The following is a 19,364-nucleotide window of genomic DNA, read 5'->3' as shown; positions in this document are numbered from 1 at the left end:
AATGGATAAATAAATAAATAAATAAATAAATAAATAAATAAATAAATAAATAAATAAATAAATAAAAATAAGACAAGACATGTCTGCTAGCCTAAATTTGCCTGACATGTTATTCCACCTGCAGATCTGTATCCTGAGTCTGAGCTCCCAACAAAAAAACCTTAACCTCCCTATAAATATAATAGGATATAAATAAATAATAAATATAATAGGATATAAAAAAAGGACTGGGGATGTAGATCAGTGACTAAGTGTCCATTGATTCAATCAATGGTAGAAAAGAAAGTCACAGATATGGAGGATCTTCTTCCAATTCTGTGAAGGATGTGCTGGGCATCCTGAATGGACTACTCCTTCCGCACCAACTATAGGTGCTAACAGAAGATTCCTCGGGGAGCAGCCTAAGAGGAGAGGGTGGGATAGGCATGTGGGGTAGATAAACGGAAGCTAGGGCAGAGATGCAGAGAGGCCCGATTCCTATTCAGCTGTGCAAAACCAAAAAACAAACAAAAAACAAAGCTGAACCTGGTATGGTGTATGAAAATCTAAAAATATTAGGAAAGAGAAGTAAAATATGTCAGCCCTCAAGTACCTCCCTATTTTGTTTTGTTCCATGCCTCAATCATTCCTTGTTTCCACAGCCCCCAATAGCCAGAAAGCATCCCTTGAGAAGCCCCCATTGTGTCAGGTCACATGGCTGCTTCTGCAGGCCTCCGGGGAGAGCACCTCACAGTCTCACAATCTCCAAATGCCAATCACTAGAAGTAGCATGTGTCTTTTCTCATGAGGATTTATTCACAAACTGTCTTGGAGCAAGCCTGATGGATCTGCTTAAGAACAGCCAGGGTCTACGGGATGGGAGCGGAGGTGCACAGGGCCTTTCGGTCCTGGCCCTGTTGGCTCATGCCTGCATCAGGAGAGAAGAAACCCAGGACACACAGCACACAACATGCAATATCACGCTTTATTGTAAAGATAAACAGCCATCTTTGGTGGGGAAAACACACATAACAACTAGCCATTTGGGAGGTTATGTTACCTGGCCTACAAGTTAACTCTGACTTCTGAGTCAGCCAGACCTGCAACCCCAGCGATGAGCGTGGACTTAAGTTGGTGACAGAAAACTACAATGTACATGAAGAGGAAGATGGCATCCAAGGGCTCCTTTCAGGACATCTGTTTGAAGGCCTCCCCTGGTATCTTTCCCTGGTTCTGGAGGGAAGGAGTCAGGATGTCAGAAGAGGCAGGTGCCCCAAGTTCCATTCCTAGGCCACATGGTCTCTACCTTCCCAATGGCCTAGAGACATCGTCTTTCACCCACTTGATCCCCAGGCCTCACCTGGAGCATAGTGAAGACCTGACCAGCTCTGATGTAGTTCCACTGGTTGTCCTCCAGGCACCTGCAGTGGGACAAGAACAGGTGGTCTCTATTACTACCACAGGACAGACACGCTGGCCACAAAATGCCACCTCTTAACCTACGCTGCTCTTTTTCTGGGATGCACGTGCCAGAATGAGGACCACTGTAATGAGGAAGAAAGATGTTGTAAAAACGAAAATGTCTGTCATGAACATTCATGCTCACCCAAATTCAAAGCAGAAAAATAGGGGTGTTCAAAAGCATAAAGGAGCTCGATCATACTGATAAAGAAAAGATGCTCAAGAAAATAACAAATTGAAATTCAAAGAGGAAGACTGGCCAATTGTGTCTGAATTGAGATGTCAGATATACATTGCAGCACTTACTTTTTTAAGGTACACAATTCAGTGGTCATGTAGCACAGTCATAAGATTGTGCAGCCAGGCCACCTACCCGATTCCAAGAGCTTTATATCACTCCCCCATTTTCCCTGGCGACCACTATTCTGCTTTTTGTCTCTTTGGCTTTGCCTATCCTGGACATTTCATATAAGCGGAACCATACAATATGTGGCCTTTTGTGACTGTTTTCTTCACATAGCATGATGTTGTCAGGATTCATCCTTGACATAGCATGTATCAGCACTATGTTCTTAACGATTGAATGATATTCCACTAGATATATGTACCACATTTACCTATGCGTTCATCAGCAAGAAGGCATCTGAGCTGTTTCTACTTTCTGGCCAATACAAACAATTCTGCTACAAACATTCGAGTAAAATTTTTTTGAGTTCACGTTTTTATTGCTCATGGTATATATACTCAGGAGTGGGATTACCAGGCTATACAGTAACTCCGTGTTTAACTATCTAAGGAACTGCCAAAATGTTTCCCCCAGAGACTGTTCCATTTTATATTCCCACCAGTATAATGGGAGATTTCCAATTTCCCCACATCTTCAGCCACACTTGTTCACTTTCATTTTATTAATTAAAGCCATCCTAGTGGATGTGAAGAGCCAACTCATTATGGCTTTGCTTGGCATTTCCCTACTGACTAATGATGATGAGAAATTCTTCAAGGGCTCTGTGGCCATGTGTGCATCTTCTTTGGAGAAATGCCTAGTCAAGCCCTCTCCCCATTTTCCCTGGGATGTTTGTCTTTTTATGGTGGAGTTTTAAGAAACGTTCATGTGTTCTTGCCAGATGTGTGATCTGCAAAACTGTCTCTCATTCTGTCAGCTGTCTTTGCACTTTCTTGATAGAATCCAATGATTACAAAAGCTTTTAAATTCTATGAACTCTAGGAAGTCCAATTTACCTATTCTTCTTTGGTTCCTTGAGTTTCTGCCGTGTACCTAAGAAATAGATGCCTAATTCAAGGTCATGATGATTTATACCCATGTTTTCTTCTTTGGGTTGTATAGCTGTGGCTCTTTAAGTCCTTCATCACTTTCAGTCACTGTTTGCTTACAGTGTGACTTGGGTGTGTGGGTCAAAATTCATGACTTTGCAAGTGGATATTCAGTCATCCTGGTGCACCTTGTTCAAGCCTTTTTGATTTTATAACCCCATGGCACTTTTTTCCAACAGCCCAGATGATAGACAATTGGACCATAAATGTAAAGGTGCATTAGGTAGACTCTCAGTTCATTTCCATAGAGTCATGTTTGTGTGTATGCTGGTACCACAAGGTCTTGATTGCTACAGCTTTGTAGCAGGTTTTGAAGTTGGTAAGTGTGAGTCTCCTAACATTGTTCTTTTCCTTTGAAACTATTCTGGCTATCCTGCATCTGCTGCATTTCCATATAAACATTAGGATCACCTTGTCAACTCCTGCAAAGGAGCCATCGGGGATTTTGGTAGGGGTTGTGTTGAATCTGAAGATTCCTCTGGACAGCACTGGCACCTTACTGACATTACGTCTTCCACCCTGGGAACATGAGGTGTCTATCCCCTTACTTACATCTTCTTTACTTTTTTCTTCAGCCATGCTTTGCCAAAGATTTCAGCACATGTGATTTTACTTTCTTTGATTACATTTGCTCCTAAGTGTTTTAATCCTTTTAAAAATATTTTTTTAGTTAGTTGTAGATGATCACAATATCCTTCCTTCCTTCCTTCCTTCCTTCCTTCCTTCCTTCCTTCCTTCCTTCCTTCCTTCCTCCCTCCCTCCCTCCCTCCCTCTCCCCCACCCCCCCCCCTCTCTTTCTTTCTTTCGCCAAGGGTCGAACCCAGTGCCTCACCCGTGCTAGGCAAGCACTCTACCACTGAGCTACAGCCCCAGCCTTGTTTTACCCTTTTTGATGCTATTGTAAATGGGCTTGTTTTCTTAATTTCATTTTGGATTGTTTACTGCAAGTACATAGAAATACCCATGAAATTTGTGCATTGATGTTGAATACTTGCTGAACTTGTATATTTGTTCTAGTGGCTTGTCATGATGGGTTCTTTTGGACTCTTCATATGGAAGGTGATGACATTTGAGCATTATACTATTTTTGATATACTTTACATACATCAGTAAAAAAGTGTGCTACCTTTTTCATGGGCCCACTTTTACTGTGCAACAAATACCCACAGGTTTTTCCCCCAAATATCCTGGGAGTTTCCATTATTCACTCCCCTGCCCCACTCACATTTATACCCAACACTCACTTCTGAGACCACTCAAGTTTCATCCCAGACTGGATGGAGAAAGCCTGCACAGTTTTTTGCTGCTCTTGGGAGAGGGTGGACATGAAGCTGGAGCAGTGTGTGGGCATGGGGATGGAGAAGGCACTTTGGATCTCACCAGGGCTGGCATCCCTCACAAGCAGCTGGTCGTTTACGATGCACAGGCTGGAGAGAGAAAAAAATAACAAACACTCCCTGAAACAACTGGCCCGACAGATAACCCCACACTGCCTACCTCCTTAACCACTGCCACGCAGCATCTGGATTCCTCCAATATCCCTACTATAGCTGCCTCCCAGATTCCTAGGCTCCTACCCATAGAGCCCACCTTTGGAGAGATTTTGTACCAGCTTCACTGGATTTGTAGATTTTTTTTGCGGGGCGGGGGGTGGGTGGTACTGGGAATTGAACTCAGGGGTACTCAACCACTGAGCCACATCCCCAGCCCTATTTTGTATTGTTTTTGTTAGACACGGGGTCTCACTGAGTTACTTAGCACCTCGCTTTTGCTGAGGCTGGCTTTGAACTTGTGATCTTCTTGCCTCAGCCTCCCAAGCTGCTGGGATTACAGGCATGTGCTGCCACGCCCAGTGGACTTGTAGATTTAACCCCAATGCATTTTCTCCTACACAGCAGCCCCAGAGCCTGGGTACTCTTGTCCCCGTTTTCAGAGGAGGACAGTGAGTCTCACCGAAAGGTCAAGTAATTTGACCAAGGACATAGTGAGTGTTGGGATCAGGAAGAGAACTGTCATTCCCAGTTAAAAGCCCTTAGTCTTAACCACTAGGCTAGACTGCTCATTGGATCTACCTGTTGGTCTTCCACTATGTGGAGAATATCCTGACGACTCTGCCACCACATTCCTATACCACTGGTCCCAGGCTGAGAATGGTGCTCTCACCCGCCCCATAGCACTCACCTGGAATTGCTGCCAGGAGTAGCAACGAAGGTCCGGGTAAAGGCATGAACACATCCCTGAGACTTTCCTTCCACTTCAAGGACAACAAACAACATTCCCTTGGAGTTGCACATGCTTTACACATGCTCAAACAGCATCCCCCAGTCGGGCTCTTCCACTGGAGGAGGCCAGACCCAGACAATTGTTCACTTGGAGTCAGGAGGGCACAGCAGGAATGGGGAAGACAACTGGAACAATCCACTCCCAGCGATAGGGCCCCTACCACATGTTGGGCCCTGTGAAAACCACTTCAAAAGTTCACTTGATCTTCATCTCACACCTGCCCAAGAGATGGGTTCTACTAGCCCCATTTAAAAAATGGCGAAAAAGAGAGGTCAAGTAGTTGGTCCAAGGCCACAGAGTAAGGACCTGGGAGGAGAGCCATGGAACCCCACAGCCTATGTCCCTAACACACACCGGAGCTGTGGGGCAGACAGGCACGGACCACGTTCAGACCAGGATGCTTTGTGGGCAGAGTGGGAGCACCGAGGGAAGAGCCCCCAGGGAAGAACAGGAAGGAAAGGCCCAGAATCAGGGAAGCTGGGGGAGTTCTGAGAGGGTGCCCACCCAGGGGAGGGAGCAGCAGGCGATCCGAGGGGGTTGTATAGACACTCACCTTCCTTGAACAAACCATTCACGGAGAAGCAGAGCATTGTTTCCTGAAAGGGGGCAATGCAGGAACTCAGGATCTGCTTAACCTCCTACCCACCTCCAGCTTTCTGGTCCCAGCCCAGGGAGGAAGCAGGTGCTCACCGTCTGGAACCACATGTCCACCACAAAGGAGCTGAGGTCATGCCGAGTCTTGGGCAGCACGCAGAGGGTATCCAAGATGTCACGTTTTGTGTGCTTCAGTTGCTTCCACTGGTCTGTAGAGGACAGGAGAAGCAAAGATGAGGGGGCTGCCACACCCTTGCCCTTGAACCCCGTGACTGACCCTTTGACACCCCCTTATGCTGTCGCTGCGCAGTCTTCCCCATCACACACTTACAGGAATTCCTGAGCTTCCTCATATTCTTGCTATCCTTGACGAATCTGCACAAGCTGTTCCTAGGAGAAAAAGAGGAGCAAATAATCGTGGTCCAGCCAGTGCCGGTGTGGCAAGGAGCTGGCATGTGTCTGCGGGGATGTGGGGGGAGTCACAGTGCCCCAGACCAGGGTCAGAGCTGAGCACAGATACTCACTCGGCTGAGTCCTTAGGATGGAAGGGAATGGTCAGAGAGAAGCATGCCTTGTTGTGGTAAGCACTGAGGAGACCCTCTCGATCTCCGTGATCATAGATCAAGTAATACCTGTGAGGGAGCAAAGAGGACAGGCTAACTCTGTGGCTGAGGGCCCAGAGGAGACCAGAAAACTCCTATGTGCAGACCTGTGCTACGGTAGTCCACACTGTCCCAGGCCTCCCCTTCCTCAAGGTCTCAGGGGAACTTACTCTTGCAGGAATTGCAGAACTAGATTCTTTAGGGTCTCAGTTCCTTTAGAGTCTTCCTGGAATTAAAAGGTCATTTTAGTCTCTGTGGTGGCTAAAGCCTACCCTGCAATGCCCCCATCTCTTTTGGTGCTTCTTTCTCACCGTGCAGGGTTTTATTAACTTGGGGGCCTCAAGGTCGACGACAATTGGTGTGGGTAACTCCTGGCCATCCTTGAGAAGGGAAGAGGAAGTCAGCAGTGCAGCTCAGGGTGGTGGCACTGCAAGTGCAAGGAGTTGAACAGGCCCAAGGGGAAACAAGGGCCAGAGGCCACGTATAAATAGGCCCTGGAAAATCCATGGGTGAGATCACACTTGGTGTCTGCATCATGAGCTCTTGGAAATCTCTACCAGTATATGCACCCTGTGAGTGGGTGTGTATGGGTGTGTGCACGTGTGTTCTCCCTAGGGAAAATGTCCATGCCAGGGAGAATCCATGCCCTTTAAGATGGATGAGGGTCTGGTGCGCACATAATCTAGGCAAGGCCCACAAGGCCTGGGGCCAGCGGGGAGGTCAGGTATGTGAGTAAGGAGACAAGACCGGAAGTGTGTACTTACCAGGCGTAACAAATTGGGGAAACAATCCTGGATAGCACTGTGCAAATGAAAAATCTAATGAAGTGAGGTGACAGTGGAGGGTTGTGCACACTCTCTCCCTCTTGCTCTCCTCCCTCTCCCTCCCCCTGGGTACCTCCCAGCTACACTGGCCTGACCCCCTCCTCCAGGGCCCACCCTGCCTCCCTTACCTTCTTCCAGGTCCCCCCATGGAAGGCGCTGAAGGGAGCAGGGAATGGGGTGGGAGACCAGGGCTCTGCTACTGTGCTGGGTGTCCAGCCTTCCGTGGGGCATGGCCTGGCCAGACCAAGACCAGGTCATACTCTCACCTCCCAGGATAGGATGCTGGGTGGGGTGGGGGTTTGGTGAGTGAGGCAGGCAGGGGAAGGCAGGGGTATGGCCACAGAAAGGGAGTGAAGGCGGGGGATGGAGAGATGGGGAAAGAGGAAGCAAAGCAAAGGGAAGGGGAAGATGCTGCCCCCTGGTACTGGAGGTCAAGGCAGAAGTGAGAAGAAACCAGCTGCCCTACTGCAGCCCATTCCTTCACCTGCCCCTGGAATGCAAACATGTACCTGCTGGGCTGGGGCCCACAGGATGCAGGTTCAGCCTCTGTCTCCTGTGTGGGCCCAGAGGGGGCCAGGTATGGGAAAAGGAGCCACCCCCAGGGGAGGTGTCATTCCCAGCACCAGTAGTGAAGAATCAGGCACCAGCTCAGCATGTGACAGAGGGTCTGTGGCCCCCTCTTATGAGCACCAGGTTCCCTCATGGTGGTCCCTGTGCACCTGTGCCTGTCTGAGTCAGTGTCTTGCCCTAGGAAGCATCTTGACTTGGGCTACCCAGGGCTGCTCTGAGGGACCAGGTTGGATGTGGGATGTGGAGTGGGGGAGAGAGCAGCAGTGCCCCTGAGTGGCCTGTGCTCCCGCCTCCTCCTCCTCCTCCTCCTGCCCCTCCTTTGCCCTCTGCCTTCCCCTCCTGTCTTGGGAAGGCCTCTGCTCGCTGTCAGTGGCCCACCTCTGGCTCCTTGACTCAGGGAACCTAAGTTTCTCCCCAAGGAGGAAACAGTTCCCACCAATGGCTTAGAGGAACAGATGTTGTGATGGTAGCCACCCTGGTCCTCAGCACGGGCATAAAATCTCCATGTCGGCCTGGGACAGGAAGGGGGACCTTTTTGGAACATGAGAAGAAGGGCCACTCATAGAGACAGGGGAGGAAAGCCCAGCCCCATCTTCAGAGGGCTTGCTGGAGGAGGCCAGTGCAGAGGGGCGGGAAACACACCCCAGTCCAGCTGAAAAAGGGGAGCAGGTCGCAAGAAGGAAAGCAGACCTGTGGGCACAGCTGAGGGACACAGATAGAGGAGAGGGCGTGGCCTGTGATCCTTCCAGAGGGCCAAGGTTGCATCCTCCTGCAGAGGTGGACTTCAGGGGGAGCTCCGGCTCCCAGGAGGCAAAGGTCCCCAGGAAGGGTGACAGGTGTTACCAGGCATTATCTACCTTACATAAGCAGACTGCTCTGGGAAGTCACTGCACAAGGGGTTCCCTTCTAGCCACAGCTCTTCCAGCTTCATCCCTTTCAGCTTGACCAACTCCTTGGAGGTCCTCAGCTGAGAAAGATGGGGAGGGAACCAGTTAAGGAGACCCAGGGAGAGAGGGACACCTGGGAACCTGCACCCAGACTCTGGGACCCTCACTCCAGTTGCCTTTGTCTGCCTCCTGCCAGCACCCTGCTGTGCACTACCAGCCACCCTCAATGCAATTTTCTTTTCATCTGGCTCTCTCTTCTCACCTCATTTTTGGAGAGGTTCAGGATCTTGACATGGGGGGCTTTCTCTACAATGTCAGACAGGCCATCCAGCCGGTACAGTTTGTTGTTTCGCAAGTTCAGGGACAGCAGCTTGGGGGAGGAAGCATAAGAGTGATGGGGACTTTCTAGCACCTGGTGGGCACATCTGCCCTAAATGCCATCCCTTCCACCCCTCTATCTAAATACTGGCCCTGGGCCTAAGGTCTCACCTCTGGGAAATTCCTTTCAATGATCTGCAGGGTAGCAAACATGCAGTTTCTTCGATTCAGGATCATGTCAATGTCACAGCCCACCAGGTCTTTGGGAAGCCAAGACAAGGGAATCAGAAGGGTAAGAGGGGTCCAGCTGGATCAGTGCCAGCACAAACCCTCCCCACATAAGAAGAAGAAGAAGAAGAAGAAGAAGAAGAAGAAGAAGAAGAAGAAGAAGAAGAAGAAGAATGAAGAAGAAGAGCTCAAACTATCCCAATTTGCCGAAGACATGATTCTATATTTAGAAGACCCCCAAAACTCTACTAGTAGGCTCCTGGAACTCATAAACAAATTCAGCAAAGTAGCAGTGTTTAAAATCAACACCAATAAATCAATCATATTCTATACACCAAGGATATTGGCTGAAAGAGAAATCACGCATACTATCCCCGTTACAATAGCCTCAAAAACTAAATAAATAAAATGTGTGGGAATCAACCTAATAAAAGAGGTGAAGGATACCTATAACAAAAACTACAGAATGCTAATGAAAGAAATTGAATTAGACCTCAGAAAATGGGAAGATCTCCCACGTTCCTGGATAGGCAGAATCAAAATTATAAAAACGGCCAAAAGCATTATACAGTTTTAATGCAATTCCTATAAAGATCTCAATGACGTTCTTCACAGAAATAGAAAAACAATCATGAAATTCATTTGGAAAAACACGAGGCCCAGAATAGCCAAAGCAATCCTTAGCATGAAAAGTGACACAGGAGGCATCACAGTAGCAGACATTAAATAATACCAAGGAGTTATAGTAATAAAAACAGTATGGTATTGTCACCAAAACAGACATGAAGACCAATGGAACCAATGGACCAACAGAAGACACAGAGACACACCCACATAATACAGTTATCTCATCCCAGACAAAGGCACCATTAACTTACATTGGAGAAAGGATAGCCTCTTTAAGGAGTGGTGCTGAGAAAATGAGAAATCCATATGTAATAGAACGAAATTGAACCCCTCTCTCTCACCCTGCAAAAGACTCAACTCTAAGTGGATCAAGGACATAGGCATTAGACCAGAGACCCTGCACTTACAAATAGAAAAAGTAAGCCCAAGTCTCCAACATTTCAACATGTCAGTCCTCAAGAAGACTCCAAAAGCGCAAGGAGTAAAATCAAGAATCAACAAATGGGATGGTATCAAGTGGAAAAGCTTTTTCACAGCACAGGAAACAATCAAGAACGTGTACAGAGATCCTACAGATGGGGAGAAAATCTTCACCACCAGTACCTCAGGTAAGGCATTAATTTCCACAGTACACAAACAACTCAGAAAACTTACTGAAGTGGCACCCCCTTTCTCCACAGAAAAGCCCTCTTCACCATGGCTGATTTTAGGACTGTCAGCAAAAGAGTCTCTGAGAAAGAGTCCAATGTAGATAAACTTCCTATTTTCGTGTCGCCCTGTTTACTTGGCCACTGGCCGAGAAGATACCAGCACTCCAGGTGCTGGGCACCCCATTACTAGTTTTCACAAATGTATCCAGTATAGTACTTTGAAGAAATGTGCAAACAAGGCCTCTGGCCTTGAGCTGGGCTTCACAGAGATGTCTACATTTTTAAGATAAGCTACAATTGGGCTCCATGGTAACAGCTGGCAGGGGGAGGAAAGAAAGGGGAGAAGAAGCTCTCCCCTTCTCAAGTGTTGTCCTTGAAGAGTTAACTTGCCCAGAACCGTGAAAGGAAAAGCTGCTATTATGTGAACTTCTGCAGACTGTGAACTTCTGAGCCCCTCCCCTTACACACTGGGTATAAAACTCTGAAACTCCCTGAACTCAGGGTTCAGGGGATTAATTGATTTCAGCAAAAGCTGTGCCCTCTGAACCTGGCTGCAGCCAAATAAAACTGTTTCCTGCTATCTTCGGTGCCTTGCCTCGTTTGTCCCTACAACATTACCACTCGAAAAATATATAAACCAATGCATAAATGGGCAAAGGAACTGAACAAACACTTTACAGAAGAAGAAATATGAATGCTCAAAAGGTATATGAAAACGCATCCGACATCTATAGCAATTAGAGAAATGCCAATCAAAACTACACCGAGATTCTATCTCCCTCCAGTCAGAACGGCAATTATCAAGAATGCAAGTACCTATAAATGTTAGTGAGGATGTGGGGAGAAACGTACTCTCCTACATTGCTGGTGGGACTGCAGATTCGTGCAACCACTATGGAAAGCAGTACGGAGAGTCCTTAGAAACCTTGGAATGGAACCACCATGTGACTCGGTTATCGCACTCCTTGGTTTATACCTAAAGGTCTTAAAATTGTTAATAGCATACTACAGCGACAAAGTCACATCCATGTTTATAGCAGCTCAACTCACAACAGCCAAGCTATGGAAGGAACCTAGGTGTCCTTCAACGGATGAATGGGTAAAGAAAACATGGTATATATACACAATGGAATATTACTCAGTCATACAGAATAAAATTATGGCATTTGCCTGTGAATGGATGGAACTGGAGAATATGATGCTAAGTGAAGTAAGCCAATCCCCCTCCAAAAACAAAGGCCGAATGTCATCTTTGATTTCTGGATGCTAACTGCAAACAAGGGAGGTTGGAAGGGGAATAATAGAAATCCCCTGGATTAGACCAAGGGAAACAAAGGGAAGGGAGTGGGGAGCGGAAAAGGAAAGACAGTAGAATTAATAGGACATCACTTCCCTAGCCTTGTATTCGTATACATAACCAAGATAACTCCACATCCTGTATGACCACAAGAGTGGCATCCTAAGTAGAATAAGTTATACTCTATGTACGTATAATCTGCTAAAATGCGTTCTACTCTCATATGTATAATTTAAAAGAGCAAATAAGAAAAAAACCCTCCCCAAGCTGAATCCCTACCTCCTCGTCCCAGGAAAACCCCTCTGCCCTCACCTGCCCTAGAATTACTGTGGTCGGTAATACCTGGATCAAATCGGAGCTTCTGGAGGTCGAGAGCTTGCTGGGAGACATCATATCGTTTTCTCATGGTCAACTGCAAAGGCAGAGATGGAGAAAGTGGCTCTGAGGCTGTGTGGGGGCATGGTGACAAGAGTCATCGAGTCAGGAGGTGAGAGCAGGTAGGATCCGGGGAGTGGGCACACAGCATGCCTTAAATCTGCACTACCTTTAGCTGCTCCACTTGTTCTGCTGAGAACTTATTCTGCACAGAGTAGGGTACAGCAGAAGGGCTGACTAAGACCAATATCTGTGGGAAGGAGAGGTAGGATCAACAACAGGCCCACTAATCCCAAAGATGACAACCAGCCCCTAGTCCATCCTCCCTCCCCCAAGACATGGTACAGGGACAGCCCCTAGCACACACCTTTACATCATTGTCATCGCAAATCTTGTAGCTGACATCCTTCAATGCAGAGGCCGTGCCTGCATCCTGGACAAAGAACCGGGCCCGATTTCTGATGTAGTGGAACTACACAGGTAGTGAGGGCAGAAGCAATGGTATCAGATGACAATGGCCCCTGCTGAGCCAGGCCTCTCCCCCTCCCCTGTGCCCACTCAGCTGGCTTCACCATCCTCTCTTACATCGACCGGGGTGAAGGGGACACTGCAATGGCCCTGGATTGAATTCATTAGCCATGCCTTGTCATACTTTCTCCCATATGGAATCTAAGGATAAAAAGAAAGAGTCAGAGTGGAGGAGACAGCAAGGAATTAGGATGGAGGACAGACCCAGCCAAGTGCTATTTTCTTGCCTAGCATTAAAAGACTTCTAAAGCATGAGTCCATGTTTCTGCACTCAATACTGATTTCCAGAATCCACTTTCTTTCCATTCAGAAGCTCTCCTGCAAGTGGAGGTGTGTGTTTAACGGATGCTGTTTAATGTCATTTTCCTTCTTTCAGGTTCCAGAAGAGCCTACTTAATGCAGACCTTTCCAAGAAACTCACTGTCACTTTGAACCATCTCCTCTTCACTCCATCTCGTATCTCCTTCCCCATTTCTCTCCCTCGAGTCTTTTTCTCTCTCCACAGAGTCACATGGGTAGGCTCTTCATCATGCCATTTCCCTCTCCTGTGGTCACGGTGGGCTGAATAAGGTGTGCTGGTAACGGGGGAGAAGGAGGTTTCCATCAATGCTTAGGAAGGCCTCTACACCCCCGCCCCTCCTCCCTGATGCCAGGGTGAGAATGAGGACTGCTCTACCAGTATATGCCTCATCCACTGTTCTTCAGTTTCCCACTGAGAGAAGAAAAGGAAGGCCACACAGAGTGGTCCAGGGGCTGCTGCCCACAACCCAGGCTGCCTGGTCACTTACTACCTGAGCTGGGATTCATCATGGACATCCCTCATCCCCATGTTCCCATTATCCTCCTGGAGGCATGAAGGTGGAAGCTCATACCCAGTATGCTCATAATGAAGCTTCCTCCTGCCAGAGTTGCTCCAGGACAAACTTCCACATCTCTTCCTTCCTTGAAGGGCACTGCATTTGTTCCTGTATTCTGAAACTGGGAACAAAAACACAGGTATAAAGACACATCAATGGTCCACTTACGACGTACCGCCATCTTGGGCTAACACAAGGAAGGACAAGCAAAGTGTCAGTCTGCCCCAAGAAGCAATCAGACACACCCCCCAAAGCAAACTCCTCTGTCTGTCCAGATAGGAGCGTTTTATCTCACAGGTGGTGCAATTAGAGGAGACATTGTGGAAAAGGAAGCAATTCTGTTGGGCCTTTTACTACATGGAGCAGGACTGAAAAGGATCAGGGGTGCATCTGCCCTTGGGTTAGGCTTCAAACACACCAGGCAGCTGTCCTACCCCTGCCTTCTCTGAGGCTTCTCCGATTGCCACCAATGGCTGGGAGGCAACTTCTGTCACATGCCCAGATCCAATCAGCCCCCAGAACTAACTGTGAACAATCAGCTAGCTGAGTGAGCTTCCTTTGCTGGTGTAGTAAAAGCTTTAGTGAGAGTTGGGAGGAATCCACCCTCGCCCTCAACAATACTCAGCTTGAAATATTCAGAGCAAGCTTTCCTTCTGCACAGCCTGCAATGCTTTCAGCCCAGGACAGGACTCTTCCTAAACTCTTCGCTTCTGTAACAAGGGTCTGAATGACAAACTGGAATGAGCGGCTTCAAATACAATTCCCAAATGTGTGGGGACTTTCCTGTTCTCCCTCTGTTATTGATTCCCAGTTTCATTCCAAATGGGCAGGGAATGTCCTCTGTATGACTTCAGTTGATGTAGATTTGTTGAGGTGTGTTCGGTGGCAGAGAAGATGCTCTATCTGTGCAGATGGTTCAGGCACTTGAAAAAGATCCCAATTCGCCAATTAAAATTGTAATCATGGTAGAAAGGAGATCAGTAGAGCAGAGCGAGCAGATCGGAGGGAGGGAGGAGGAAGGGAAAAGGAAGGTACTGGGGAATGAGACAGATCAAATTATGTGCATGTCCAAATATGGCATTCTGAATCCTGGCATCGGGTGATATTTGCACCAATGCACCAATGAAGATATTTCAAAAGGGTACTCTCCTGATGTTGATTACTTAGATCCTATTACTGTATCATATCACGCAGGTCTTGTATATCATACCCGCTTTGCTGCCCAGGAATGCCAGAGTATGGAGCGCTGAAGGCCCCAACTCTCGCTGTAGATGTAGCTATTTCTCCATTCAGGTCCATCAGTGTGTTTTTTTTTTTAAATTAATATATATATATATATATATATATATATATATATATATATGTTCAGTTTTAATTTTATTTTTTTTATCAGTGTTGTTTTTATTGTTGTTGCTTTTGCTGTTTCAGGTACTCTGAGGCTCTGTGTCTCGGTACCTACATACCTAGCATCATTACATCTTCCCGGTAGATTGGCCCTTTTATCACTACGTAATACCCCTCTCTGTCTCTACTTAATTGTCTTTAATCTGATTTTGAGTGTGTTGGACAATGCAGGCTGAGCCTCAAGGTGTGTGTGTGTGTGTGTGTGTGTGTGTGTGTGTGTGTGTGTGTGTACACTCATATCATTTAGATTGTATCTGACCCTGGATTTTCTCCTAGGAGTTGCTGTTGCTTTTCAACCCCCACATTCCCCACCCAGATAATGAATTCATCAGGTGGCAAGACTTGAAACGTTCTTTTCTTCTTTGTTTGGGGGCAGGGATGGCATCTACAGAAATAAGATACTCTCAATTCCCTCTCCCACAGGTAGACTCACTGGGCTTATTTTACTGATGCCAGAGTTGACTGAAAACATGTACCAGCAGAAGGCAATATTAGTGCTTTGGTGGAGATGGGGATTAAGGTAGCCAGAATGTCAGAAAACAACTTCCTCTTAGGCTCTAACCATGAAGATTCCCTAGGTGTGTGAGTTATACATTTCATGATTTAATGATTCCCATTGCCTCGGGACACAGTTATGGATAGAAACTGGTCTGTTCCTGAGCACTCTGCAACATCCTGATGAGGACCAGGCTTCCGGTGAACACCTCCTAGGGGCAGGAGGGAGGGGCGATCATTGCTTTCACACAGTGAAATCCACTGAGTGACCTACTCTCAGCAAAGTCCTGTTCAGACTCTCCCTGATAGTCAGAGATATTGAAGACAAAACACACATATGTTCACATCCACTTACTGAACTCCCACATCTCAGCCCAGTCACTGGCTCATGGCCCTGCCATATGAGAGTATGAGAAATGAGGTAGAGCCTCTCTGGGACCTCCTCAAGCTCCACTTCATAATACCAGAGCCTCCAACAGAGAAAGAACTAGTGAGTCTCCTTTATAATATCATGTATATTCCTATGTTACTTCCTGTTTTATTTTGGAAGTCTGCCTGAATCATCTCCATGCTTCCTCCTCCCTTCCAATGCCTTCCCTTGCCCTCCCCAGCACCCCCAGGACCACAGGAACTTCATCCTGCTTTGGTAGGGAAAACTGGTGCAAGAAGGAAAATAGCACTTGCCCAGTGCCAACCAACATTTTCTCAGTGTTGGGCAGACTCATTGCGTTTCCTTGACCTCCTCACAGATATCTCATGAGAACTGTATTCACAGTCCCTTTTGGATCATGAATATTAAGCTCACAGACATAGGGAACATTTCCCAGGATTTCTGAGCCCAACAAGAGGCAGAACTCATATTGTGTCCTCAGGATCTATTGGTGTGCTTCCACAGCCTGACAGCTCCTCCAACAGCTGCACTGTTTCTCCCTTAATGGTGAACTTCCAAGTCTCAAGGAAAAAATTCTAGGAGCTGGCCAGGGATTAGGTGTTATGCTAGTTGCTCCTGTTGGGATGGGAACCAAGTTTCTTGGGCCAGGTGGAGACAGTGGTCTTGGACCAGATGGGAGGAATCTGCTTTGGCCTTGGGGTTTGCAAATTAGGAGTCACTTTTGGCTGGGAGTGTCTGGCATATGTAGGACCCAACTAATATTTATTTTACCCACGTGTGTCATGTAGATTTGGGATCATCAACAAACCACTTTTTAAGAACACAGGCCTCTCTACCACTTCTATCCACATCTACTGGTGTATACCAAAGTGGGCTTGACAACTATTTCATAACCTGTTTGGAAATAGGCCATGCATGGAATCTTTCTTTTGCAAAATTGACATGTTTCAGTAATGTACACATAGAAATTAGAACTAAAACTATGTAGCTCCCTGTAGACTATGCTAAAGCTGTAGATTTGACGTCAGAGATGGCGGCTTTGGCTAACAGTGCTGACAGAAAAAAAGAAAGGCTTACCTACTGAGTTCAGCACACAGCTTTCTGGACGCATGGTGTATGCAGGAAGAATGTCCTGGAGTTGTAGGCACGTCTGTGGTCGCTCATTTTTGTGACTGACTCGAAAGACTGCCCTTGTTACAGAGGAAGGAATGCACATGTGTCATGGTATGGGTGTGAGTGTGTGGGCATGTGGGCACACGGGTCCACATGATCATATGATGTCCTTCTATACAAGGTTTTGGATACATATGTTCCAAATCATGGTGGTATCTGCACTGTCACGCAGAGCTGGAACTCACACGTATTTTCTTTCCACGTGTTATGTATTATATATGGCCAAATTTTGTTCCTTTTTCCCAATGTTCTTGTCAGTGCTTTTATCTTTGATAATGGTGTTTTAATACTTGACTGGATGGCTTCTTATTAAAGTAGAAAGAATTCTTTCAAATACAGTGGGGCACAGTCCATGACTTGGCCAGGGTTAGAGCACATCCCCAATGAAGGAGGACATAGGACGCAGTGGAGGACAGCATGGGCTTCACAGTAGGTCCAGGATTTGGGACCCTGCTCTACAGTTTCCTAGCAGAAGCATGTGGATATTTTTAAGCACAAGTGATGTTTCCCTAAGATTTTTATATGAAACTCACATTCCTTCTCCTCTTGTGTGACTCTAATTTTCTACGATAAGCTTTGCCATCCAGTAGTCATTTTTTATCCTTTGACCTGCATATTTCAGTTTTTCAATTTATCATGTAAAATATTATCTGCCTAAATATGGCCAAATTCTGGCCCCCCTTTTCAGGCTCTTTGGCATGGAAGGATGATGGGTCCTCAGAGTGTCAGGTATTGTTGAGAGGGGTAGAGAACAACTGCCCTTGGACTCGAGAATAGTTAGGGAAGAAGGGATATAAATACCTGACATAGCGAGTGAAAAGGCCAAGGGGTGAAGATATGTGTCAGGAAGATGAGGGTGAGTTGGCAAGAGTATGGAACACACAATGAAACAGTCTCTGAGGAAGCAAATTCCTCCTGGAGATATGCACCCTCTGAAAACCTTCCTCTGTTTCCATGCATATCGTGTCTGGCTCTGTGACTTGAGGCTGAACCCCAGAGAAAGGAGTTCCCACACAGTCTGAGAAAGGAGAGTCACTGCAAGGAAACAACATTCATTGATGGGTCTTGTAGACAGAAGTCTGAGGGTCTCAGACATAGATTCCAGCCACCAACCCATCTCTGTCCTCAGGACTCGGAGTGCTCTCTATGTCCCAGCATTCATTTCAGTCTCAATACAGAATAACACATTATTGGTTACAGGCTTAGGGTCTGAGGTCCCATGGATCAGGATTTGAACCCTGGTGCTGAATTCTATGGTCTTGGGCAGATAACTTTGGATTTAATACCTCTCTACCTCTCAAGGTTGTTATTGTTTTGTTGTTGTTTGGTTTTGTTTGGTTTGGTTTGAGGTTTTTTTTTTTGTCATCATCCTCATGGGGTTATTTTAAAAATGGAATGAGTTAATGAATGGAAATAAAAGGAGAATACCCGGAGAATGACTGTAATCTAATAAGCACTCTAATTCAGTCGGCTATTACCAGGTCTAGCACTTCTGGTGTTAAGTGGGAGATGCATATGTGCTCCCTGCATTTGTATGTAGTCCTCCTGGCAATGAGAAGGAAAGCAGATAGGGAATGGTGCAGGTTGCCATGTCAGCCATTAATGTACTTTACAAACTGAGAGTTCTAGACCACATTGGCCCCTGTGGGAAAGAATCTGACGTATCAATTGAGGGCATTGCACATATAGAAAATGACAAACTCCAAAATAATGTGGCCTGGAAGAAGGAGTGAGAGAGAAGGCAACGCATTGATAACACTGATCCTTTCTCAAATCATTCTTTCCCACTGACAGGATAATCCTTGGAAATGAAACACAACATCCAGTGTCAAGACAATCCCTGGGAAGGAAAGGTCCATCAAGCCTAGAATGGCAGTCCCTGAGAGGAAGCCACAGCATTGATCCTTCTCAAAATAAATCCTTTCCCAGTGACAGTTCATTGGGACCATGGAGGGAAAGAGAGAAATACTGAACACTAAACCCAGACCCTCCATTCTTCTTCAAGTAAAAGTATTTCCCAATAAAAACAAATATCAAATTCTCACAAAACTTGTTTCCTGAGTGCCCAAACTGACACGCTCTATCAATAATTACTTCACCTCTGTGCAACAGACTCCTGCTTTGGCCAATGGCTTGTTTTCCATCAGGGAAGTGGGTCCACCAGAGGCATGACTCCACCTTTCATTAAAGGCTGTGCTGATCTGTGAAGTTAGCAACTGTCCTGGTCATTTTGTGCTAACAGGTGTGAAAATAAAATGCTTGGAATCTGAAACAGGCATGTGGAAGGACTTGGTGAGGTCTTACTTTCTGATTTCCAATCTTTGGGCAAAAAAAGTATTATAATTTAAGGAAGCTCTCAGGTGTAAGTAGTAGACTCCAAGAAGCAGGAAGGAATGTTCATCAAGCCACATGATGCTAAGTGCAGAGACAAATGTCGGATTATGCCACCATATGAGATGGTATGATTCCTCACAAGAAAACATTTA

At 46.5% G+C, this 19,364-nt stretch overlaps 1 protein-coding gene across 1 annotated transcript; it reads right to left on the bottom strand.

Annotated features, from left to right (window-relative positions):
• Window positions 1-1,297: 1,297 nt before the first annotated feature.
• Window positions 1,298-13,596, bottom strand: LOC308639480 (nuclear RNA export factor 2-like; the record flags this gene model as incomplete). The annotated part of the gene is made up of 19 exons (XM_081277715.1): window positions 1,298-1,400; window positions 4,020-4,202; window positions 4,957-5,029; window positions 5,612-5,654; window positions 5,749-5,861; window positions 5,984-6,042; window positions 6,177-6,284; window positions 6,425-6,480; window positions 6,566-6,634; window positions 7,019-7,055; window positions 8,506-8,615; window positions 8,798-8,905; window positions 9,025-9,113; window positions 11,998-12,067; window positions 12,200-12,280; window positions 12,398-12,502; window positions 12,616-12,699; window positions 13,483-13,536; window positions 13,591-13,596. The coding sequence occupies 19 exons, from the start codon at window positions 13,594-13,596 to the stop codon at window positions 1,298-1,300; spliced, it is 1,551 nt and encodes a 516-aa protein (XP_081133841.1).
• Window positions 13,597-19,364: the final 5,768 nt, after the last annotated feature.

Source organism: Spermophilus citellus (assembly GCF_964194105.1).
Source record: "Spermophilus citellus genome assembly, chromosome: X".
NCBI lineage: Eukaryota > Metazoa > Chordata > Mammalia > Rodentia > Sciuridae > Spermophilus > Spermophilus citellus.
This window is presented reverse-complemented; position numbering and strand designations above follow the sequence as displayed.